Below are 26,831 nucleotides of genomic sequence, written 5' to 3'. Positions count from 1 at the left end.
GCGGAAACTGCGTGCTCCCTCTCTAAACGCACCCGCGCATGCACGTAAGCGTGTGCAGTCACGTCCTTCCTATGGGGTCACAACCAGAACTGTACACATTGTTCCAGCTATGGCCTAGCCAATGTTTTATAAAGTTGTACCATAACCTACTTGATCTTATATTCTACACCCCAGAAAATGAAGGTGCGTATTCTGTATCCCTTCTTCACTACCTTATCTATTCGTGCTGCCACAAGCCATATTCAATTCTCCACACAATAAACAATAATATAGAACATAGAACACAGGACAGTACAGCACAGGAACAGGCCCTTCAGCCCAACATGTTGTGCCAATCTAATTAAACTAGTAATTAAACGTCTAACTAAACTAATCCCTTCTGTCTGCTCAATGTCCATCTCCCTCCATTCTCTGCACATTCATGTACCTATCTGAAAGTCTCATAAATGCCTCTATTGTACCTGCCTCCACCACCACCCCTGGCAGCACATTCCAGGCACCCACCACTCTCTTGTGTGAAAACCCTGCCCCAAACATCTCCTTTGAACTTGCCCCCCCCCCCCACCTTAAATGCATGCCCTCTAGTATTAGACATTTCGACCCTGGGAGAAAGATACTCGCTGTCTATTCTAGCTAATCCTCTCATAATCTTATAAACTTCGATCAGGTCTCCCCTCAGCCTCTGCCGCTCCAGAGAAGACAACCCAAGTTTGTCCAGCCTCTCCTTATAGCTCATACCCTCTAATCCAGGCAGCATCCTGGCGAACCTCTTCTGCACCCTCTCCAAAGCCTCCACATCCTTCCTACAATGGGGTGACCAGAATTTAATGCAGCCTAATCAGATTTTTATAAAGCTGCAACATAACTTCCTGACTCTTGAACTCAGTGCCTCGACTAATAAAAGCAAGCATGTCATCCGCCCTTTTTACCAGCCTGTGCAGCCATTACGTTAGCTTTGTGAATTACTTGCTGTAATAACCCCATTGACGTTCACCCCAACATGTGGCTCTAAATCAACTCTCCTCACTGCCCATCAGTCCAGCCTCCAGCCCCACCCACATTTGCCCATCTGCCACCCCAGTGCCACCCTCCTCCATCCGCCCTGCTCCAACTCACCTCCTCCCTCGCCCGTGTTGCCGACACGGCATGCACACACGCTTGCGTGGAGCTTGGAACTTGGGGAAGGAGGTGGGTGGGTGATAGGGGAAAGCAGACAAAGAAAGGATTAGAAAGGTCAGACGGAACCAGGTGAGGGGAGGGGAGGGGAAGGTGGAGACAGGGCTGGAGGGCGACAAGTAGGAACACAAAAGCTACCAGCGCTGGAGTCTGAGAAGTAAAGATAACAGATTTCCTCCCTTGGAGGACATTAGTGAACCAGACCTTTACAACAATCCAGCGGTTTCATGATCACCATTACCAAGTCTATCCGGGAATTAGGGATAACAAGTCCAAACACCACCCCCGGCCGCACACTCCCACGACCTGGGTTCCAACCCTGCCCCTCCCCTTCCACACGCACCCACATCCCAAAGCTCCCATCCCCTGCCTCAATCCTCATACATCCCACCTCATCCACTCACCCCGCACAACCCGCCCCCCCACTCTCTTGTCTCACCAGGTTCTGTGCTGCTGCTGATGGATGCACTCTCTGTGGATGATCTGGAGGTGAGGCTCCCCTCACAGGGCACCATGCTCCTTGCTGTGGGCCCCTGATGCACGCTGCTCTGAGCCTGGGGTAGCTCCAAGTCCTGGCTGTTCGAAACACAGTTCTGGTGCAGCAAGTATGGCCTTGTCTTCCCAGCCAGTCTCGACCCTGTGGTGCTTGTGCATGAGCTTGCTCCGTCTCTCTGCAGATAAACAGAATGCAATGCCATGTTATCGAGCAGAGCCAGATGACATCAACTGATGCTGCTACACATCCTGACATGTAACTGTGTGCACACTGGCCTGTTCAGAAAAACACTGCATCACTCCAATGTTACCAGTCTAATCCTCCAACATGAGTGGAATGGTTCATGTCACAATTATTCTGAGTTCCTGATAAGTATTGCAATAGATTAAAGCTTCTTGTTAAATTTCAAGTTTTGCATATTTTCAACAGCCCTTTGCTGAGCTTCTTCACTTATCAGAGAAATCACAGGGATCCATAGAACATCGAACAGAACAGCATAGAAACATCCAGTCTGTGCCAACTATCAACATCGAACAGAACAACATAGAAACATCCAGTCTGTGCCAACTATCAATCACCCATTTATATTAATCGTGCAATATTCTTTCTTGTAAAACTTGTGTTTAATTTATGTTTAACTTATGAATGTTGTGTACCTGATGCCCTGTGCCTGCGATGCTGCTGCAGGTAAGTTTTTCATTGCGCTTGTGCACACATGGACTTGTGCGTGTGACAATAAACTTGGCTTCGACTTTGCATCGAACCTATTTTATTCTCCTCATGTTCCCATCAACTCTCCCCAGCCTCCATCACTCACCTAAGTACTGGGGGCAATTGACAGCAGCCAATTAACCTACTCACCCGCATGTCCTTGGGAGGAAATTGGCTCATTTATTTTCTTTGTTCAATATACTATTTTCCTACATCTTCACAAGTCCGAAACAAGAACACAGCTTCAGTTATCCATCGTAGGAACACCACAGAACACCAATACAAAATATGCCCGCACTTATCTTTCAGATAATCCAGTACACTTATGTGAAGGACCCCTTTCCCAGGTTCTTCTTTGTGCAGGGAAAGAGTTATTTGACATCTAACTTCAGAAACGGAACCGGAGTAAGCCATATCCACAGTCTAGCTACAAGAGCAGGTCAGAGGCTGGGAGTCCTGTGGTGAGTAACTCACCTCCTGATCCCAAAGTCTGTCCACCATCTACAAGGCTCAAGTCAGGAGTGCGACGGAACACTCTCCACTTGCCGGATGAGTGCAGCTTCAACAACGTTCAAGAAGCTTGACACCATACAGGACATGGCACCCCATCCACACCCATTCACTCACTCCACCACTGACACACAGCAGCAGCAGTTTGTGCCATCTACAGGATGCACTGCAGCGACTCACCAAGACTCCTCAGACAGCACCTTCCAAACCCACCACCTCTACCAGCTAGAATGACAGAGGCTGCTAAAGCACGGGGAACACCACCCCCCCAGCATTTGTCCTCCGAGCCGCACACCATCCTGACTTGGAAATATATCGCCGTTGCTGGGTCAAAATCCTGGAACTCCCTCCCTAACAGCACTGTGGGTGTACCCACACCTCAAGGTCTGCAGTGGTTCAAGAAGGCAGCTCACCACCACCTTCTCAAAGGCAATGAGGTATGGGCAATTAACTGCTGGCTCAACCTGCGAAGGCCACATCCCTCGAATGAACATGAGGGGTTCGGTGGGCCCTTTCTGAGGTGGAACTCTTTAACGCACGTTAACCTCTTTCATTTCACAGCCCACAGTCTCTCGGAGAAAGAGCCGCACCCACCAGTTATTACAGCCAAGTCACGGCTAAAGATCTGGGATTCCTTCATTCTCTCCCCACTGCCTGTTGTTGGGAAGACACCAGGTGAGCATTCTTTGTTTAGTCCCAGTGTACACTTGGCTTTTTGTTCCTTAAATCTCAACGAAACACTGATGATCACCAAAAAAAACAAATATCCCCCCCGCCCCACCCCCCCATCCCATTTTAGAGAGGTCCAACTTGAGGAGAACTGAGGCCCTCCATACATTGAAATGACACATCCCCCCACACCTGCAGTGTTTACTGGTAGCAGGATAATCCAGATCTAGTGTGTGGAGACTATGCTCAACTTTCAGTGGGCCACCGTAATGATCGGGCCAAAAAAGATTACTTTGAAAATAAGGGGAAATTGCATGGGATAATTAAGACAAGATAAGATAAGATCTTTATTAGTCACATGTACATCGAAACACACAGTGAAATGCATCTTTTGTGTGGTGTGTTCTGGGGGCAGCCTGCAAGTGTCGCCACGCTTCCGGTGCCAACATAGCATGCCCACAACTTCCTAACCCGTACGTCTTTGGAATGTGGGAGGAAACCGGAGCACCTGGAGGGAACCCACGCAGACACGGGGAGAATGTACAAACTCCTTACAGACAGCGGCTGGAATTGAACCCAGGTCGCTGGCGCTGTAATAGCGTTACACTAACCACTACACTACCGTGCCTGCCCTTTTTCACTGTTTAATTAGTGGAACAATTAGTGGAACTAATTAGTCGAAGAAACCAATGGCAGTTTGCGGGGAAAGACATGAAGAGCTGTGGGAGTCAACAGCCTCGCTCTCCTGGAGGGTTGTATCACTCTTGTTGATTATTGATGATGCAACAAAATTTCCTTGTGGTCACAGATTTTTAGATCTCAAGGGAAGCAAGGGATATGGGGTTACTGTAGGAAAACCACACTGAGGTAGGAGATCGGGTGAAAGGCCTGGATAAAGTGGATGTGGAGAGAATGTTTCCATCAGTGGGAGAGCCTAGGATGCAAGGGCACAGCCTCAGAAGAAAGGGACGTCCCTGTAGAACTGAGATGAGGAGGAATTTCTTCAGCCAGAGGGTGGTGAAACTGTGGAATTCGTTGCCACAGAGGGCTGTGGAGGCCAAGTCAATGGGTGCATTTAAGGCAGGGATTGATAGGTTATTGATGGGTAAGGGCTTTAAGGGTAATGGGGAGAAGGTGGGACAATGGGGTTGAAAAGAAAAATCAGCCCTGATTGAATGGTGAAGCAGACTTGATGGGCTGAATGGCCTAATTCTGCTCCTATATCTTATAGTGTTATGATCTAAGATCAGCCATGATCTTATTGTAGGGCAGAACAGGCCCGAGGGGCTGAATGGACTGCTAGTTCATGTTCCTACTTCTAGTTCTTATGTTCTTCTATGAGCACCCTAGCAGGGTGAGGTACTGCAGACTGTTAAAGGAACATCCTCTGTGAGCACCTTAACAAACAGAGAGCATCTTTTCATCGCCCATTAGACAAGAGATGAACGCTGGGCAGGATTATCACAGTTGTTGCAACTAGTTCCAGTGCAAAATCTTTCTCCAGTTTTCTGCTGTGTTCACTTTTAAATGAAGGAGATGGTCTCCTCGAGCAGAGGTGACTGATTTGATGGCAGGTGATCAAACCCAAAAGTGAGAAAGGAAAAACTCCCTCCAAAGACAGAAGGTTCCAGAAACCAAAGGACGTGGACTGTCTGACTGGCAGAAGATCCACGGCTGATTTGAAGAAAGGTTTTGGGTAAGTTTGCTGGAAGGAGATTCAACTGCTGTTGCAGAAAGGGGATTGAATGGATATTTGAGGGGGAAAAATTCTGCAGGATTATGGGGAGTGGGATTGACTGAAATGATCTTACTAAAGCCCAGTGTAATGGGTCAACTAACCTCCATCTGTGCTGTAATAATTCTATGGTTCTCTTCCCAAGTATAACATTTCACTCAATGCGATTTCAATCAAAACTCTTAGCTTATATCGACTTTAGCAGTCCAAGAAAATCAGTTCCCTGGATCCATTGAACTAATGATGTGCAAGTCTCCAAGCTCAGTCTTCAAATGTTATTTCCTGTTTTAACAGGCAAAGAAAAGCAGTTATCTGTGGCATTTACTGACTGATTTATTAATCCCCTAGAACCATAAATGCCATGCTTTTGACATTTGAGAGCGACGGAGTACGTTTAATGAAGGGTGTTTAATGTGTACCCAAGGAAAAACAGACTGCAAATTGCAAATGAGGTTCATTGGGGATCATTGTTGCAATCGGTGAAGTTTTTGCAATTGGCAAAACTCTAATTGCAGTTGGTACACTGCAATAATTGGCCCATCTCTGACTAGGGGAATGTTCAGCAGCACTCCACTGTGTCGTTATAGTTTCTAGATGGGAGACAGATGAAGTGTTGGGTTAGACTAGCTGAGAGATGGTGTGGCCATGTATATCAGTTCCATTAATGAAGGGATAGATTGCAGAGCTGTAGGGAAAGTCAGCAGTATTTATGATGTTAAAGATAAATTTGACCTAGGCATGAACGTGGATTCGAGATTGGTCCAATCAGAGGCAAAGGCAGAGCCAGTAGTGAGAGTTTAGGGCTAATGACAAGGATCATCCCAGTGATAAGCTGAGCTGTAACTCAAACCAAACATTGGACATGTAGTCTGACAGCCCAGAGACAGTCTTATAAACTTTAATGCTGCAGTTAATCATCTAGGGTACTCTGAGAGCGCCTCCCAAATGCACAACCTCCACCACCAAGATGGACAAGGGTGACGAGCAAACTGGAACACCACAACCTGCAGGTTCCTGTCCAAGCTGCATACCACCCTGACCTGGAACCCTGTCACCGATACTCCATCATCGCAGGATCGGAATCTTGGGACTCCCTCCCCAGCAGCACTGTGGGAGCACCTTCACCAGAAGGTATGCAGCTGTTCAAGGAGACTGCTCACCAGCACCTTCCCAAGGAGCAACTAGCGACGAGCAATAAATGCCAGATTGCCACTGATGCACAGATTACAAAAGATGAATACAGAGGAAGCATTGTGATTTCCCTCACAAGAGTTTGGGATAGGTAGAATGTACCATTGCTAGTCTTATTTTACTGTGCTTTACCAGACACCCTTCAGGACTTGAGTTGGGTCTTGCCAAAACCCCAAGTTCTATAATCATCAGCAAACTTTGATATCAATCCCTTTAAGTCAATGCTTTAGAACAATCCCCGGACACCCCAAAACCCAGTCTGAGGAAATCTCCTCATTATACAGGCATTTTGCTGACTGTCTTTCAGCCATTTCTACACTTCCATTTAATGCCCTGGGTTGCCTGGGGTGGAAAGACTCAGTTATGAGGAGATGCCGGATAGGAAGGCTTGTTTTCCTTGGAATGGTGAAGACTGATGGGGGACCTGATAGAGGTGTACAAAATTTTGAGAGGTCCAGATAGAGTAGTAAACTTTTCACAATGGTAAAGGTGTCCACAACAAGTGGGCATGGGTTTAAGGTAAGGAGTAAAAGGCTTAGAGGGGAGATAAGGAAAAATGTTTCCACCCAGAAGGTGAAGTTGGAGCTTGGAATGCTCTGCCTGAGGGGGTGGTGGAGGCAGAGACTCTCACAACATTTAAGAAGTATGAAGATGAGCACTTGAATCACTGAGGCACAGAAGGGTGCAGACCAAGCGCTGGTAAATGGGATTAGCATAGATGGGTACCTGGAGGTCAGCACTGGCAAGGTGAGCCAAAGGACCTGATTCTGTGCTGTATGAATCAATGACTAACCCAACGAACTCCTTATCCAGAACTTCTCCAAGTGTTCTCTGAAAGCCTGTGCTATCGCAGACATCCCCTCTCCCCACTTCCCCTTATTCTCAGAAGTCCAAAGTCGGTCAAAGTTGAGTTTATCATCTTATACACAAGTCCACGTGTGCACAGGTGCAGTGGAAAACTTACCTGGAGCAACATCACAGGCACAGAGCATCAGCGACACAATATTCACAAGAAAAGAACATAAATTAAACATAAATTATACAAAATTATACAAGAAACAATTAGAACAAATAAAGTATCTGTTGTAGTGCAAAGTGGTCATAGTGTTGCTATACTGAGGTAGTGATTAGGGCTGTGTAGGTTGGTTCAAGAAGCGAATGGTTGAAAGGAAGTAGCTGTTCCTGAACCTGTTGGTGTGGGACTTCAGGCTTCTGTACCTCCTGCCCAATGGGAGCTGCGAGAAGATGCCCACTATGATCACTATGGCACTAAAGCAAGACCTACCCTTCACTGATCAGTCTGTATCCTCCAAAACATGGGTACATTTTGACTCCAGTTATCACCATATGTTCGACCTCTATGCTGCTAACATACATTTTGAGTTGTAGTATTCTTCATATTCATTTTCTAAAACTATGGTTCTGCTCTGGAGGTGAAGGAAACTTGCCTGAAAGTCCCCTGGAGACGGAGAGAGTCGCTCTGGGCTGCTCCTGCCCACAAGCTGCTGAGCCCGTGCTCTTCGAAGAGGGTTTTTATTGAATGCTGACCCTGGGTCACTGGGGGTGAAACCTCTCTTGGAGGCACGCTGTCTTCCAATGCAATTGCTACTGAAGGCTCTTCTTCTTGGAGTGGTCTTTGTATCCACACCTTGAAATATAGATTTTGATGGGATTTATAACAGGTTAACTTTAAACACAGTTCCAGCATTCCCTCCACATTCTCCGAAAATTCCAGACATTTACATCTCTTCTAGAGATTTGTTCTCAATCACCAGTTGGTTGTTTCCAGTTTTAGGAGTTTGACCATTGCAAAGCTAAAATACGGGGTGGCAAAGATATTTGACAGCGGAATATTAGTTTGACTCTTTTCATTTGGCAGGGTAGGTGATTACCACCAGAGTAATGGCATTTATTTGACACATTTTAAATTAATCCATGTGTAAACTGTATAAAGATGTCTTTGTAACACATAACAGAAACAGAAAACACTGGAAAGAGTCAGCAGCTCAGGCGGCGTCAGAAGCTGCTGAATCCTTCCACCATTTCCTTCTTTTGTTTCAGATTTCCAGCATCTGCGTTTTTTTGATTTTCATACTTAAGACAAATTGCTGAAATGTTCACAGCATCATATTGGGGCTTCAGAAAAAGTCCACTGCTTAAGTAAGGTCAGGCTAAGGAAAAAGTTCGAACCACAGCCTTATCACTGATTAAGATATCTTTAATTAGTCACATGTACATCGAAACACACAGTGAAATGCATCTTTGCGTAGAGTGCCACACTTCTAGCACCAACATAGCACGCCCATAACTTCCCAAACTGTACGTCTTTGGAATGTGGGAGGAAACCGGAGCACCCGGAGGAAACCCATACAGACACGGGAAGAATGTACAAACTCCTTACAGACGGCGGCCGGAATTGAACCTGGGTTGCTGGCGCTGTAATAGCGTTATGCTAACCGCTACACTACCGCGCCTGCCCTTGATTCCATTACTTGATGTCTCCTTCCCTCCATCCTTTCCCAGAGCATTCTTTTGGTTCCCCTTTCCTCTCCCCTACTTTTTCCTCTTATAACATGTTTCATCGCCAACTATTCCCAGTTCCAATATATGGTCATCAACCTGAAGCATCAGCTCTGTCTCTCTCTCTCCACAGGTTCTGTCTGACCTGCTGAGTAACACCAATATTCTCTGTTTTATTTTAGATTTCCAACACCTGCAAGTATTTACTTTTGTAACTTCAAACTATCTTTCCAACACCTCCTTGGTAAACCCTGCTTTTTTCAAAATCCTAACAATTCCAAGGATTTGGTTCAGGAATAAGCCTGTGTTCAGATGCAGACTGGAGCCAAGATCACACATTATATTTCACTTACTGCCACACACACCAAGTCAGGCTGTCCGGAGAGTGGGGGTTAGAGGGGTGGGGGCATTCACAATTGAGACAGTTTTCCATGCTGACCACACTCCAATGCTGTGTGTAGATATAACCCTCATTGAGCTATGTCTGAGGACACAGGATGTTATGATGCCTATGACAGGCGATCAGCCTGTAGCCTCACAATTGTGGAATACACAGTAAGAGTCCACATCAATGAATTGTGAAGTTGACCATTAGGAATACAAACCCATATCGTGAGTCATCATCTGGCGATCCACAGTCCCAGGGATACATGTTCCTCATTCAGGTACTTATTTGTGTCTCGGATTACTCAATGAGGTCGTCATGTTCTACGCCACGGAAAGCACGCCTGACCTTTATCCAACATTCACACATACTATCTGCAGCAGCAACGAAGAGGAGGAAGAATTGTAACATTCTCACTGACTCGTGCTACCCTCTGGACCTCAATTGCTCAAAGTGGAGTTGAAGCATCAACGAAAGCACCTCCAGGGTCTCTGACAGTGACATGTGGAAGCCAAGCACAAACACGGCAGCAGCACGCAACATCACAAGCAGCCCACCGACCCAGCAAGCATTTCCTGCCCCCATTGCAACAGAGTCTGTGGACCTTGCCTGGAACCATTCAGCCATCTCAGAAGCCCACAGTACTGGAGCAGAAACACCTCATCTTTAACCCCAGGCGAGCTGTGTAACTCAATTTTACGCTGGATGGATCAGTTACCATCTGACCCTTTGGGGTAGAAACCAGTTTAAAGGACAGGAGCACCCCGGGGCTTGAGGCTTTTTTTGCTGGAACTATATACTGTCATCCACCATACTGAGCATATCCGACAGCGTGGTAGAGTAAAAGTTTGTGCTTTTTAAAACAATTCTAGATTACAAATTGTAAAATATTTTTCTATCCCATAAAACGTACACTTTCTAGCAGTGCCAACAGTGGAGAAGATGTGGTTCAGTATTTCATTGACTGCTGGTTCTGTTGGGCAATTAGGACCCTCTAAAATTAAACTCCACTAGAAGGTTCCCAACCCCAACCAGCTTACCTTCCTTCCTAGGGTCTTCGTTCACTGAGGTGGCTTCCAGGGGAGAGTCTCGGCACCCTCTCCAGTTGTCGGGATCCTCCTCTTGCGAGTGGTAAAACACGGAGCTGCTGGATTGCTGAGACCAGGTCTGGCTGCACCTCCATTCTTCGTTCTCAAACAACAAGAGAACACAAGATCATGGGAATTCAGGCCTTGAATGGGCCAGTCAGCCTATTGGGCCTGCTCCACAATTCAATAAGGTCAAGGCTAATTACATCTTGGCATCACCACCACCCTGTCCCTATATCCCTGGACTGCCTTGTAGTCAGGCTCAGCTCTGCCTTGAACATATTCAACGAATTTGCCTCCATGACTCTCCACAGTAGAGATTTGTGACCCTCCTCATCTCTGTCTTAAGTGGGCAGCTCTTCATCTGAAATGACGCCCCTCCCCATTCTAAATAAGGGAAAGCTCCTCTCAGCATCCACCCTGTCAACCCCCCTCAAATACTGAGATCAGCTCTCATTCTTCATTGGTCCAATGAGTATTGGCCCAAGCTTCTCAACCTCTCCACGCATCAACCCTTTCAACCCAGGAACCAACTGAGTGAACCTTCTCTGCAGTCCCTCCAATGCAAGTGTACCTTCTGTAAGATATTGAGACCAAATCTGTGCCCAATACTTCAGGTGCGATCTCACCAGCACTCTACAAAGTTGCATCAACCCATCCATGCTTTTATACTCCATAACTTTTGCAACTAAGGGCAACGTTCCAGTTGGCTTCTTAATTATTTGTGATACCCGCATATTAACATTTTGTGTTTCATGTACAGCTGCCCCTAGATCTCCCTCTATCATAACATTTTGCAGTTTTACTCCATTTAAATAATAATTTGCTAGTTCATTCTTCCTTCCAAGATAGATCACTTCACATTTTCCCACATTATACTCCATCTGTTAACTTCTTGCTGACTTACTAACCGACCTTTATCCCCTTGCAAGCTCTTTGTTTGCTCCTCACAACTACCCAACTACCTTTGCACCATCAGCAAATGTCACTATAGTCCATCGTCCAAGTAAATTGGTTTATTATTGTCACATGTACCAAGGTACAGTGAAAAACTTGTCTTGCATACCGTCTGTTCAGATCAATTCATTACACAGTGCATTGAGGTAGTACAAGGTAAAATAGTTAACAAAATGCAGAATAAAGTGTTACAGTCACAGAAAAAGTGCAGTGCAGGCAGACAATAAGGTGCAAGGTCAATAACGAGGTAGATTGTGTCATAATGAGATCGTAAGTAGCTGAGACCCCAACCCTGAATGTCCCACTAGTTACTGATTACTTATTCTCTTGGAATTGGAATTCGTATATTATTGTCACATGTACCGAGCTAGAGTGAAAAACTTGTCTTGCATACTGTTCATACAGATCAATTTGTTACACAGTGCATCGGGGTAGTACAGGGTAAAAACAATACAGAGTGCAGAATGAAGTGTCACAGTTACAGAGAAAGTGCAGTGCAGGCAGACAATAAGGTGCAAGGTCATGACAAGGTAGATTGTGAGGTCAAGAGTCCATCTTATTGTACTAGGGGACCATTCAATAGTCTTATAGCAGTGAGGTAGAAGCTGTCCTTGAGCCTGGTGGAACGTGCTTTGAGGCTTTTGTATCTACTACCCAATGGGAGAGGGGAGAAGACAGAACGTCTGGGGTGGGTGGGGTTTTTGATTATGTTGGCTGCTTTACCGAGGCAGTGAGAAGTGTGGACAGAGTCCATAGAGGGGAGGCTGGTTTCCGTGATGTGCTGAGCTGTGTCCAAAACTCCCTGCAGTTTCTTGCGGTCACAGGCAGAGCAGTTGCTGTACCAAGCCGTGATGCATCCAGATAAAATACTTTCTATGGTGCATCGATAAAAATTGGTAGGGATTGATGGGGTCATGCCAAATTTCTTTAGCCTCCTGAGGAAGTAGAGGCACTGGTGAGCTTTCTTGGCCATGGCGTCTACGTGTTTGGACCAGGATACGCTATTGGTGATGCTCATTCCTAGGAACTTGAAGCTCTGAACCCTCTCAACCTCAGCATCATTGATGTAGACAGGAGCATGTGCACAGCCCCCCTTCCTGAAGTCAATGACTTGCTGAGTTCCTCCAGCACTTTTTGTGTATTACTCAATGACCAGCTCTTCATTTTGCTGACATTGAGGGAAAGGTTGTTGTCATGACACCATGTCACTAAGCTCTCTATCTCCTTCCTGTACTCCAACTCATCGTTATTTGAGATATAGCCTACTACGGTGGTGTCATCTGCAAACTTGTAGATGGAGATAGAGCAGAATCTGACCACGCGGTCATGAGTGTATAGGGAGTAGAGTAGATGGCTGAGGACGCAGCCTTGTGGGACACCAGTGCAGAGAATAATCGTGGCGGAGGTGTTGCTGCCTATCCTTACCGATTGCATTATGTTGGTCGGGAGATTAAGGATCCAGTTGTTCAGCCATTCAAAAGATCACTTTTACCTTAGCAGCACTTTCCTGCATCAATCCCGTCTCCCTTAATTACATTAATATCCAAAAATCTATCTTTCTCTGCCTTGAATGTCTTCAGTGACTAAGCCTCTGCAGACTCTTGAGTAGGGAAATCCAGAGATTTATTTCCCTCCTGGTGAATAAACAGCTGGTTCCTTATTTTGGAATTGTGACCCCTGGTTCTAAGCACCCCAGCCAGGGAACATCATCCCTGTATCTCCCTCGTAAAGCCTCATAAGAATTTTGCATGTTTCAGTGCGATTATATTCTAGAGACTGTGTGTCCGGTGACCATGTGTCCAGTTTGCTTAGTCATAGAGTCATACAGCATGGAAACAGGCCTTTCAGCCCATCTGGTCCATGCTGATCAAGATGCCCATCTAAACTAGTCCCATTTGCCTGCGTTTGGCCCATATCCCTCTAAACCTTTCCTATCCATGTACCTGTCCAAGTTCTTGTTAAATGTTGTTAATGTACCTGCTTCAACCACTTCCTCAGTCAACTCATTCCATATATGGACCACCCTCTGGGTGAAAAAGTTGCCCCTCAGGCTCCTATTAAATCTCTCCTCTCTCACCCTAAACCTATGTCCTCTAGTTCTTGGTTTTCCCCAATCCTGGGAAAAAAGACTGTGCATATTCACCTCATCTCTGCCCCTCATGATTTTATACACCTCTACAAGATCACCCCTCATTCTACTACACTCCAATGAAAAAAGTCCCAACCTGCTCAACCTCTTTCCATAACTCAGTCCCTCAGGTCTCGGCAACATCCTCATAAATCTCCTCTGCACTCTTTACAGCTTAGTGGCATCTTTGCTGTAGCTTAATATGCTTTACTGGGCAATTTCCTTATCCCTTTGTCTCATATCAGAAGAATTAGGTAGAGAGATCAAATCTGTCAAAGTGTTCCAGGTGCATTCTCACTAGGGGCTCATCCAATTGCAATAAGACAATGGAAAATACAAAACACCTGAGATATATCTTAGTAGGGCAAAAATATATACTCCCAGAGACCTACAAAAATTGAATTTATTTTACTACAAATAAAACACAACATGCAAAACTATGCTAGCGATATGTTTTATTAATTCAACCATGCATTTTGCTTTGAGATTGCAGTGTTTGAAACGTGGACACTGTGTATAGACAACTGACCAAATATGTTTCCAGACACCAGACACACAGTAGAATCTGCTGGTCAGGACTGGGGAGAAAACCCAGGAGGGTAAATTCCTCCTCAAGTGTGATGCTGTAACGAGCAAGATGCTGGAGGAACTCAAACTCACCCTATTTCCTTCCTTCCTGCACCCACCCGCCCCATCTGGCCGTCACCCACACACCCCTCCCACTGGGTCCCCTCCCCCCGCTGTTCCCATCTGCCCTCCCCACCTCCCTTATTTGGTTCTAGGCTCCGCCTTCTTTTCCTATCAGATCCCACCATCTTCAGCCCTCTGTCACCTCCACCTCTCACCTCCCGGCCTCTGTCGCTAGTTCCACTCCCCCCTCCTCCGTCTGCCCATCACACCTCCTCATGTGAATCCTCATATCACCCGTCAGCTCATGCTCCATTCCCTCCCCTCACCTCATTATACTGGCTATCTCCCCTCTATCCTTCAGTCCAGATGAAGTCTCAACCCAAAATGTCGACTGTCCACTTCCCTCCACAGATGCTGCCCGACCCGCTGAGTTCCTCCGGCATCTTGTGTGTGTTGCTCCAGATTCCAGCATCGGCAGTCTCTGATGTCTCCAATATGCTGCTGCTGTTTACTTCATCACTAACTTGGTTGAAATTTATTACAGAACTAAAAGTTGATGCTTCTACCGAAATAATCAGACATACTCAGTTTATTATAACCAAAAATGGCCAATATTGCAAAACAATATTTGAGAAAACACCTCCAAATTGAACCAAAGATAAAAATTGGATAATTCAAGCCCTCTCAATGTTACAATTTCTGCAGTCAATGCATGCTTGATTTGTAGAAACATTGTTCGATAGATTCTCTTAATCCCCTACTATCCACAATTTTTTTTCCAGGAGTTCACAAGAGCTCCAGTCTCATCAGACTCCCACAGAATCCAGTATGAAAGCAACCTACTGTCAGCCAACAGTTCAACATCAATGCTTCAGCTCAGCACTGCATCAGTGAGGAGATTTAGGGTAGAGTTGCAGGCTTGTTCTGCCAGAGAAGAAAACCATCTGACTCATCGAGTCTATGCCAGTTCCTTGTAATGCAACCCAGTTGACTTTTATTTTGCTGCGCACGTTAAGCTCTGTGGTTTCTTCTATCAGTGCCTGATGTATGCAGCTGGTTATCAGCAAGGTTTGTGGCAAATTCAATCTTTTGAGTGCAGGGTTGTTACTTTAAATGATTTAGTAACTGGTGTGCAAAAGAACAAAATGCAGGATTTCATACTTACTGACTTGAGGTTAGAGTGATACCTTGAAGTGTCACATACAATGCAATATTCTATTAATCTGTCCCCAGGGAATACAAAGCTTGTTCCAACAGGAGAAGGAAGCATCTCAGTTGTTTCAGGAAGGAACCAATCAACGGTAACGTCACTGAGGAACGGTGCCATTGCTTTCTTTAGGGATTTTACCATCTACAAAACACAAAACGGAGCAATTATTCCCTTCATCCCCATCACTTAATTTGTGTCTCTGCTCCTGAGGATGCACTGTTCCTGCCTCGTTCACATGTCCGCAGTGGTCCTGCAGAATAACCCCGACACAACTCCAGTCAGAAATTTTAATACAACTGGACCTCAGGAATGTCTTAACGCTGGCCTGTACTTTTTCAACTATTTCTTAATTTATTTAATCAAGCACTTTGGTCAATAATTTCAAATTATTTTTACTGAAATTCCAATTTTTAGTTTAATCCACAAGCATTTTAGGGCGAATATTACATGTTTAACTTTCTCGCATTCAACCAGAGTGAGCTCACTCTCAGTAAATCTCTTTAAAACGTCTGCTCTCGTACCTTTGGTTGCAACCTTTCCCCTTCATCAAGAAACTCAGCTGCTCCTTTCGAAGCAGAGGCTAGTCCCAGGACTAGTCTTCTGGAGGCATTCTGTCCGATACCAAAACTGTAGCACCTGGTGGGAGAGAGATTGAGCATGGGTGTTGAAGCAGAAACATTCCCAGCCATGACAAAGATGAAACATTTCACTCCTCTCCTTCCAGTCACCCTGCCACTTGAACACCAATCAAAGTAAACAGTGAGGAAAGATCTTGTTCTCCCTGGATTTAAGGTCTATTAAATGTTGCTATAAAACTGTAACCTGTCCAGCTACACACTTAACATCAACATAAAATTATTATTTTTAAATACAGAGTTTTAACCATGCTGGCTATTTTAGTTTGTAGAGCTAGTTGTCTATTTGTGTACCTTTGGGCTCATGTCCTGGGACAAATGTCTATGCTACAACCAATGTTACTAATACAGGCTCCCTTGTTTCAGGAAGTGTGCTTTGTACAAATTAGCTGCTATATTACACACAGAAGGATGGAACTTTAGCCCCCGCTGAGAGATTTGGGAAATCCTGAAGTCAATGAAATGTCCAAAGCAACCCATGTTCATCCCTCCTCTCATTGCTCTTCTCTCTGTGTCTCTAAGGATTCCCCTACAACTGCTCTCTTTACACAGGGGGATGAACAGCAAGTTATTGGGCCCAGTTTTGCTGGCTGAAATCAATGGTTCTACTCAGATCCTCTGCCTACCAACCATTGTAAGTTCAGTAAATCTGTGGTGGGGAGGAATTAAAAGAGATTTGTGGGTGCTTGATGGTCAGCATGGACTCGATGGGCTGAAGGGCCTGTGTCCCTGCTGTATGACTCAAATCTACTCCCAGGGAAGATTCTGGAGCAGCATGCCCTATTCCCAGACCTGGCAAGTTGACTGCCCCCCTTTCACCGTTACAACAGTGTCTTCATTATGGAGATGCTTCATTGCCAGTGGAGGACTTTGGAGCATCCTGAGGTTGGGGCCGGTGCTATAGAAATGCAAGTGCTTTCTTCATCTCCCCTTGGCATGATGAAGAAGTTCTCCTGATCCATCGAGCCACCACCCCCACTCAGGACTACAGGTGAAGGAAGAGCTCAGATGTTTTGGTCATTACTGAAGCTGAGAGGTGTTCCATGCGGGATGCTGACTGCTTCATTCTATGTGTCACACAGCCACTGAAAAAATAAGACAGCAGTTTTTTTCAGCTACGCAATAGCTGACTCCGACAAAACTCATTCATTCCAAAATACCTGACGTTGTATTGTCATTGAAACCAGCTGAATGGATGAAAGTTAAAGCTCAGTCAAAAGAGAAAGAGTGATCCTGATGGAGACTGAGTCAAGGTTTTACACCCTGGTACTTTGTAGGAAAAATGATCTAGACAAAGGCGTGGGGAAGCTCTGGATGATAGGAGAAAATAAAAATGGACTTTAAAGCTATCGGACAAATGACTCGAGACAGAGGGAAAGTGCAATGGAATCATGTTCTAACTGCATTCTGGATATACCGATAAATGTCACGACTTCTGATTGTAAAATGTGTTATTTAATTCAGAGGGTGAGAGGAAGGCCGTGTGAATGGCGTCAGGGAGTAAGGATCACCAAAGGAAGATTTATAGATTCGTGGAAATTCAGAAATCAGAGGCGCAAAGGGACTTGGGAGTCCCAGTGCAGGATTCCCTAAAGGTTAACTTGCAGGTTGAGTCAATAGTAAGGAAGGCAAATGCAATGTTAGCATTCATTTCGAGAGGACTAGAATATAAAAGCAAGGATGTAATGCTGAGGCTTTATAAAGCCTATCTATGCTAATCCCATTTGCCTGCACTTTGCCCAAATCCCTCTAAACCTTACTGATCATGTCCTGTCCGAATGTCTTTTAAATGTTGTAATTGTACCCGCCTCTGCCACGTCCTCTGGCAGGTCATTCCATGTACCCACCACCCTCTATGCAAAACCTTGCCCCTCAGGTCCCCTTCAAATCTCACCTTACAAATCTCACCTTACAAATCTCTCTAAGGTCACCCCTTAGCCTCCTTCACTTCAGGGAAAATTATCCCAGCCTATGCAGTCTCGCCTTATAACTCGAGCCCTCCAGTACAGACAACATTCCTGTGAATCCTGCCTGCACCCTCTCTAGCTTAATCACATCTTTCCTATAGTATGGTAACCAGAACTGCACACAATAGTCCATGTGTAGCCTAACTAATTTTTTGTACAACTGTAACATGATATCCAAATTCCTGTACTCAATGCTTGGCCAATAGACAATAGACAATAGGAGCAGAAGTAGACCATTCGGCCCTTCGAGTCTGCACCGCCATTTTGAGATCATGGCTGATCCTCAACAATCAATATCCTGTTCCTGCCTTGTCCCCATATCCCTTGATTCCCGTATCTATAAGAAACCTATCTAGCTCCTTCTTGAAAGTGCCCAGAGAATTGGCCTCCACTGCCCTCTGAGGCAGTGCATTCCACAAACTCACAACCCTCTGGGAGAAGAAGTTTTTCCTCCCCTCTGTCCTAAGTGGCCTAGCCCTTATTCTTAAATCATGCCCCCTGGTCCTGGACTTCCCCAACATCTGGAACATATTTCCTGTCTCTATCTTGTCCAATCCCTTAATAATCCTGTATGTTTCAATCAGATCCCCTCTCAACCTTCTCAATTCCAGCGTGTACAATCCCAGTCTCTCCAACCTCTCAGCATAAGACAGTCCCGACATCCCCGGAATTAACCTCGTAAACCTACGCTGCACGCCCTCTATAGCCAGGATATCCTTCCTTAACCCTGGAGACCAAAACTGTACACAATACTCCAGGAGTGGTCTCACCAGGGCCCTGTACAAATGCAAAAGAATCTCTTTGCTTTTGTACTCAATTCCCCTTGTAATACAGACCAACATTCCATTAGCCTTCATCACTGCCTGCTGCACTTGCTCATTCACTTTCAGTGACTGATGAACAAGGAGTCCTAGATCCCTTTGTATTTCCCCCTTACCTAACCCCACACCATTCAGATAATAATCCGCCTTCCTGTTCCTGCTCCCAAAGTGGAAAACCTCACACTTATCCACATTAAACTTCATCTGCCAAGTATCTGCCCACTTACCCAACCTATCCACATCACCTTGAATTCTCCTAACTTCCTCTACACATGTCGCACTGCCACCCAACTTTGTATCATCAGCAAACTTGCTAATGTTATTCACAATGCCTTCATCTAAATCATCAACATAGATCGTAAACAGCTGTGGTCCCAGCACCGAGCCCTGTGGCACCCCACTAGTCACGGCCTGCCATTCTGAGAAACATCCATTCACCCCTACCCTTTGTTTCCTATCCGCCAACCGGTTTTCTAATGAAGGCAAGCATTCCATTCACCTTCTTCGCCACGCTGTATACCTGTGTTGCACTTTCAGGGAACCATGTACTTGTGCACCAAGGTCTCGCTGTTCGATAACAATCACCAAGACCCTGCCATTCACTGTGTATCTGATTCTCTGATTCAACTGCAATGTTGACTGAAGACATCCTTAAAAGTAACTGTGTCCAGTGCCCAGGAAGCAGGAAACGTGGATAACTTGGAGATTTGCAGAAGTTTAAAAGCAGGAGTCTTTATGCAGTTGGAAAGCAAGAATCGACCATTTGGCCCCTCATGTCTGTTCCATCAATCGACAAGAGCAGAGCAGATCTGATCATGCCTTCAGTTCCACTTCCCTATCTCTTCCCTATAATCCTCGACTCACCTGTAGTCCAAAAGCCTGCTTATCTCACCCTCCACAGCTTCCACTGCTCTTCGGAATACAGAATTCCAAGGATTATGAGAGAAAGTATCCCTCCTCATCTCCACCTTAAATCCTGAAAAGACGCACCTAATTCTAGATGGTGCACAATGGAAAACATGCTCCCAGCATCTATCCTGTCCACCTCCCAGTCTGCCAAGCTCCAGAGGATGTGGTGCTGATGGAAGATTCTGGAGCTGAATCATAAACTCTGTTTCTTTCTTCACAGATGCTGTCTGAGCTTGTGAGCGATTCCAGAAATTTTTATTCATATTCCAAAGAATTTCGGTCCATTCTTAACAACCTTTCCTCATCGGACATCCCCTTCATCCAAGGACCAACCTTCTCTGCAGTCGACAAGGAGACCAAAGCTGTCTTTAAAATTAAGCTAGTGCAAGTGTGGTCTCAGCATAGCTCTGTAATGTTGAAGCAAGTCTTCCCACTTCATCCTCCTTGCAATTAAGGCTAACATTTAATTTGCCACTCTAACAGCATCATGTCATAGAGCTATACAGCATGGAAACAGGCCCTTCAGCCCAACTCATCCGTGCCGACCAAGGTGCCTAGTCCCATTTACCCGCATTTGGCCCACATCCCTCTAAATCTTCCCTATCCATATACCTGTCCAAATTCCTTTTAAATGTCATAACTGTACCCGCCTCTACACTTCTTCTGTCGGCTCATTCCATATACCCACCAGCCTCGGTGTGAAGAAGTTGCCCCTCAGGTCCACTTTAAATCTTTCGCCTCTCACTTTTAAATCTCTGCCCTCTAGTTTTGGACTCCCTGACCCTGGGGAAAAGACTTTGGCTATTCATCCAATCTGTGCCCCTCATGATTTTATAAACCTCTATAAGGTCACCTCTCAGCCTCTCAGGGACAAAAGTCCCAGCCTATCCAGTCTCTCCTTATAACTCAAACTGTGCCGTTGTGCTAACTTGTAAGCAGAAGGCCCACTATGATCAAATACTATTAAAGTCCGGATAAAAATTTCAATGACAGACTTTCAAAAATAAGAACATTATCTTCTTTTTTAGATTGCCAGTTAAATGGAGTGAAAAATATCACACACTTGCAGATTCAAGGGAAAACAAAAGATCAAGACATATTCTTACAGTGAGGGGTATTTTTAATTCAAGAATGGAGGATCCTCCGGTGGTACCTGCTGGTTTGTGCGTGGTTGCGGATAAGGTTGATTACTTTCCCCGCGTTACTAACAGAGCCGTCAGTCAGAAGGAACAGTAGGCGGGGGTGACCCCTGTGAACTGGCTGTCGGAAGATCCAGCTCAGCGGAGACAACATGTTTGTTGATCCCATATCAGCCCGGACCCTCCTCATGTAGTCACAAGCCACAGCCAGCGTCTCCTGCAGGGGATTACAGAGTCACAGAGTCATAGTGTGTAGTCCAGCACAGAAACAGGCCCTTCAGCCCAGCACATCCATACTGATATTTTGCCACCTACACTAATCCTGTTTTCCTGCATTAGGACCATATCCTCTATGTCTTGCCTATTTTAAGTGGCTGTCTGACTGTCTCTTAATTGTAGTGATTGTATCTGATTCCACCAACTCCTCTGGCAGCACATTCCAAATAACAACAACTCTCTGTGTAAAACTTTCCCCTCCAATCCTCTTTAAAACTCCTTCCTCTCACCTTAAACCCAAGCCCTCTTGTTTTTTATACCCACACCATAGTAAAAAAAGGATTCTGACAATCTATCCAATCTATGCCTCTCATAATTTTATATTCCTCTATCAGGTCACCCCTCAGCCTCCTTCTCTCCAGAGAAAACAAGCCCAGCCTGTCCAATCTCTCCCCATAACTAAAGTCCTCCGATCCAGGCAACATCCTGGGGAATCTCCTCTGCACCCCCTCCAGCACAAGCTTCCCAACCAGAAGTACACACAATACACCAGTGTATTGTAAAGGTGCAGCATAACATCCCAACTGCTATATTCTTCGCCCCTGCCTATGAAGGTGAGATAGGGTGAATAGCCAAAGTCTTTTCCCCAGGGTCAGGGAGTCCAAAATTAGAGGACAGAGGTTTAAAAGTGAGAGGTGAGAAGATTTAAATGGCACCTGAGGGGCAACTTCTTCATACAGAGGGTGGTGGGTATGCTTTCTTCACCAACTTGTCCACCTATGCTGCCTGTTTTGGGGAACTATGGACTTGGACCCTCTAGTTATCAACATTTCGTAGTGCCTTACTGTTCACTGTATATGTCCTACCCCTATTTGACTTTCCAAAATGCATCACCTTGTTAGGATTAACTTCCATCTGTCGATGTTCCATCCAATTTTCCATTGAATTAATATCTTTTGTAGCCTTAGACAACCGTCCCCACTATCCACAACACCACCAATTTTCATGTCAGTCTCAAACTTACTAATCATTCCTCCAACATTCACATCCTAGTGATTAAGATATATCACAAACTAGGGTCCCAGCACCGATCCCTGTGGAACACCACTGGTCACAGACTTCCGATCAGGAATGCATCCTTCCCCCACTACCCTCTGCCTCCTGTCACCAATTAGGGAAAGAGAATTTTCAAATAAGACTTCTGGAATTTGCAACTTTTCTTATTTCTTCTCAGATATCTGGGCCAGCCACAAGTTTGGATCCAACATTATTTCTATGGCTACAAAGGAAAAGCAAAGTCAAGGCAAATCAATGCATCTGCTATTGGACTAAAGCTGCTAGCTACTGTGCAGGGGTAATGCTGCTTAATTGGACTCTGCATTGGAGAAGGACTTTGATCCTGAGATGTGTGGGTGGATAGTTAGCATAAGCAGTACTCAGCTTGTTTCCTGTGGTCATGGCTCCAATACTGTGGGAATGTGAGAACAAGTATCATTAGCTTTCTGCCAGGCAGCTGTGAGGGAGAGTAAAAATAAATGACACGGCTCACTTGGCTAACAAGTCCAAAGCCTATTAGCGGGGGAATCAGAGAACAGCTCCCTTGGTTTTCGGGATCCATCACTGTGTCACAATGGCACTGCACAATGTGTAGCAATGAAGTGAAACACAGATCCATCATTGTGAAAACAACCGCCATATCTTCCAACCATGATTTATTTAGAGTTATACAGCACAGAAACAGGCCCAACTGGTTCATACCGACCGAGATGTTCCATCCAAGCTAGTCCCATGTGCCAACATTTGGCCTATAACCCTCTAAACCTTTCCTATCCATGTACCTGTCCAACTGTCTTTTAAAAGTTATTAATGTACCTGCCTCAACCACTTCCTCTGGCAGCTCGTTCCAGGTAGATACCACCCTTTGTGTAAAAAAGTTTCCCTGCAAGTTCCTAGTAAATCTTTCCCCTCTCACCTTAAACCTATGCCCTCTAGTTCTTGATTCCTCAACTCTGGGAAAAAGACTGAGATTGTTCACTCATTTCCCACTTAATAACAATAGGATCACAAACACAATTTACCCACAGGGTTCTAAGTACCCTAAGGTTATCACACACTCATAGTCTAGAGATTGGTACTGGCATTGGTATTGGTTTATTATTGTCACACACACCGAGATACAGTGAAAAGCTTTTGTTTGCGTGTCATCCAGACAGATCATTTTATACATAAGTACATCAAGGTAGTAAAAAGGAAAACAGAATGCAGAATGTAGTGTTACAGTCAGAGAAAGTGCAGTGCAGGTAGACAAATAAAGTGCAAGAGCCATGACAAGGTAGATTGGGAGATCAAGAATTCCTCTTGATTAAGAGAGGTCCATTCAAGAGTCTGATAACAGCGGGATTGAGCCTGGAGGTAAACGCTCTCGAACTTTAGTATCTTCTGCCCAATGGGGGAGGGGAGAAGAGAGAATGTCCTGGGTGGGAGGGGTTTTTGATTATGCTGGCTGCTTTCCTGAGGCAGTGGGAATTGTAGACAGAGTCAATGGAGGGGAGGCTGGTTTTCATGATGGAATGAGCTGTGTCCACAACTCTCTGGAACTTTTTTGCAGCCTTGGAGTTGCCATACCAAGCTGCGATGCATCGGGAAAGCATGTTGTCAATGGTGCATCTGAAAAATTGGTAAGAGTCATCAAGGACATGCTGAATTTCTGTCACCTTCTGAGGAAGTAGAGATGTTGGTGTGCTTTCTTGGCTGTGTATGCAGTGCACACAGAGATAGATTGCTTACAATAAAGAGATTGATTCAATTTTTTCTGTTAAAATCACATTATTTTTTATCAGATGAGAGTTGCCATATTTGGGGCTTATCTTTCTCGAAGATTGCTTTTTTGGGCCTTTTTTGACCTCACCCTAGAGTGAAGCAGTCACCCATTTCCACACAGGCTGCTGAACTCCTGACCCAGCTCGTGGATTTCCTTCAGGTTAACTTGCAGGTTGAGTCGTTAGTAAGGAAGGCAAATGCAATGTTAGCATTCATTCCGAGAGGACTGGAATATCAAAGCAAGAATGTAATGCTGAGGCTTTATAAGGCATTGGTCAGACCACATTTGGAATATTGTGAGTAATTTTGGGGTCCATATCTAAGGAAGGATGTGCTGGCCCTGGAGATGGTCCAGAGGAGGTTCACAAGAATGATCCCGGGAATGAAAGGCTTAACATATGAGGAGCGTTTGATGTCTCTGGGCCTGCACTCAATGGTTCAGAAGGATGAGGGGGGTTCTCATTGAAATCTACCGGATACTGAAAGGCCTGGATAGAATGGATGTGGAGAGGATGTTTCCATCAGTGGGAGAGTCTAGGATCCAAGGGCACAGCCTCAGAATAAAGGGACGTCCCTTTAGAATTGAGATGAGGAGGAATTTCTTCAGCCAGAGGGTGGTGAACCTGTGGAATTCGTTGCCAAATGGAGGACAAGTTATTGGGTGTATTTAAGGCAGAGGTTGATGGGTCCTTGATTATGGGTCACAGGGAGAAGGCAGGAGAATGGGGTTGAAAAAGCCATGATTGAATAGCGGAGTCGAATGGTTTAATTCTGCTCCTGTATCTTATGGTCTTATGGTCTCATACCAAAGCCCAGACACCCCATGGTCGGCCTCTGAACCTCTTTCACTGCCCATCACAGCACCTCGGACATTTCCCCAGGAACTTCCACTCCCAGTGGGTTAGGTGTCCATGTATTGCTTCACCGGATCATTGCGGCAGATCTAGAGCATCATTGTTGTACATTACACCTCTTTGAATTACTTTGGGAGGATGTTTGCATTGAGCATTGAAGTCAACTGTGCCCATAATTTGTTTTTATTGCCACTGCATGTTGTACATTATGTGGCCGTAGTCAGGTGCTCTCGATATCTGCTAAGCTGCGGAGGTGGGGATCTCTGGCTCTGATTTATTCAATGTGAACATTGCAGATCAGTAAGAACAGCACAGCTTGCCAACCTGTCAGAAGCCAGCCACTTCTTTTGAAAAGCAGCAGCACTTGTTTTTCACACAAGGCTCAGCAAAGGTGCTCAGTGACAGAGCAGGGGGATTGGTAGCAGCTTGGCGTAGAATCAGGGTGAGGAAGGAGCCAGGAAGGAGAGAATTTAAAACAGTGCCTTGTGCTCCCACTGATTCTGTAACCAAGAAAACAGTGGGAATAATTCAGTGTTACCAATGAAAGATCCTCAGCTGATGAGTCAAAGTTGTTTTTGTTTTCACTTTATAATCATCAATTTAATCAAAATTGATTGCAACAAAAAGAGTAAAGAGAATATAATACAGCCACTTTGTTTCCCTGTACATCAATAGTCAAGAATTCTTTTTATTTATTCACAGGATGCGAATGACTCCGACAAACACATGAACACACAAACTAGGAGCAGGAGTGGACCTCTCAGTCCCTCAAGCCTGTTCCGCTATTTAATAAGATCCTGGCTGATCTGATTCTAGTCCAAACTTTGCAATCCCTCCTACCTGATGCACCTTATCGATGCACCACAAAAAGCATCCTATCTGGATGCATCACGGCTTGGTACGGTAACTGCTCTGCCCTGGACCGCAAGAAACTGCAGAGAGTTGTGGACACAGCTCAGCACATCACGGAAACCAGCTTCCCCTCCATGGACTCTGTCTACACTTCCCGCTGCCTCAGTAAAGCAGCCAGCATAATGAAACACCCCACCCACCCTGGACATTCTCTCTTCTACCCCCTCCCGTCGAGCAGAAGATACAAAAGCCTGAAAGCACGTACCACCAGGCTCAAGGACAGCTTCTATCCCACTGTTATAAGACTACTGAACAGTCCCCTAGTACGCCAAGATGGACTCTTAAACTCACAACCAACCTCGTTATGGCTTGGACCTTATTGTCCACCTGCACTGCACTTTCTTTGTAACTGTAACACTTTATTCTGTATTCTGTTATTTTCCCTTGTGCTACCTCAAGGCACTGTTGTAATGGAACGATCTGTATGGATGGCATGCAAAACTAAGTTTTTCACTGTACCTCGGTTCATGTTACAATAATAAACCAATTTACCAGTTTACCAATTTACCCTCAGTAACCTTTCATCCACTCTTTATCAGGAATCTATCTCCTCTGCCTTAAAAACATTCAAAGTCTCTGTTTACCTCGGTACATGTGACAATAATAAACCAATTTACTAATTTAATTTACCAATGTTAATCTTCTGGCTGATATGTCATCTTCCATTTTTCCTCTTAATAGGTCCACAATAGGCAGCAATTTAGGTTGTGCAGAACACAAGCATGGTGTCAAAAAAAGGTAGTAGATGAAGAAAAGCAGGTTAACAGGAGTAAACTAAGCATCAAATGCTTGGCTTTACAAGCTCGCAGAGTAAAGGAGGAGCATAGACCGAGAGAGGTGATCCATTTCACCAAGGGAAGGAATTAATTAGGGTGAGGAGACATACAGGAAAGTTGAGTGGCAGGAAACATTCAGAAGGTTAATGAACGCTGATGAAATAGCAAGAAAAATACTTATGATGTGAAGAGTAAGAAGTCTGGAGATGAGTGTAAGAAACATCAGATAAATGACAAGTTACATCCCAATCCCATTAATTCCAATTACTTTTCTCGTAGCTATCACACTTGATATTCAATTAGATGTTTTTAATGAATGTTGAAAAGTAATTTGAACCAGTTCTAAACAACAAACAGCCTCTTGCTGCATGATTTT

The 26,831-nt window shown here is 45.1% G+C and overlaps 1 protein-coding gene across 1 annotated transcript in view; it reads right to left on the bottom strand.

The window, feature by feature from the left end:
- The window catches only part of vwa5b1 (von Willebrand factor A domain containing 5B1), a 128,199-nt gene that overhangs the window by 51,644 nt on the left and 49,724 nt on the right, over positions 1–26,831 (bottom strand). The window contains exons 10-15 of the mRNA XM_052039010.1: positions 20,892–21,094; positions 15,928–16,042; positions 15,362–15,547; positions 10,434–10,584; positions 7,937–8,136; positions 1,616–1,847 (exon numbers count right to left, since the gene is read on the bottom strand). Coding sequence (XP_051894970.1) covers positions 1,616–1,847; positions 7,937–8,136; positions 10,434–10,584; positions 15,362–15,547; positions 15,928–16,042; positions 20,892–21,094 — 1,087 coding nt within the window. The remainder of the gene's footprint in view (positions 1–1,615; positions 1,848–7,936; positions 8,137–10,433; positions 10,585–15,361; positions 15,548–15,927; positions 16,043–20,891; positions 21,095–26,831) is intronic.

This window comes from Pristis pectinata, chromosome 26 (assembly GCF_009764475.1).
Source record: "Pristis pectinata isolate sPriPec2 chromosome 26, sPriPec2.1.pri, whole genome shotgun sequence".
In the NCBI taxonomy this organism is placed as follows: domain Eukaryota; kingdom Metazoa; phylum Chordata; class Chondrichthyes; order Rhinopristiformes; family Pristidae; genus Pristis; species Pristis pectinata.
This window is presented reverse-complemented; position numbering and strand designations above follow the sequence as displayed.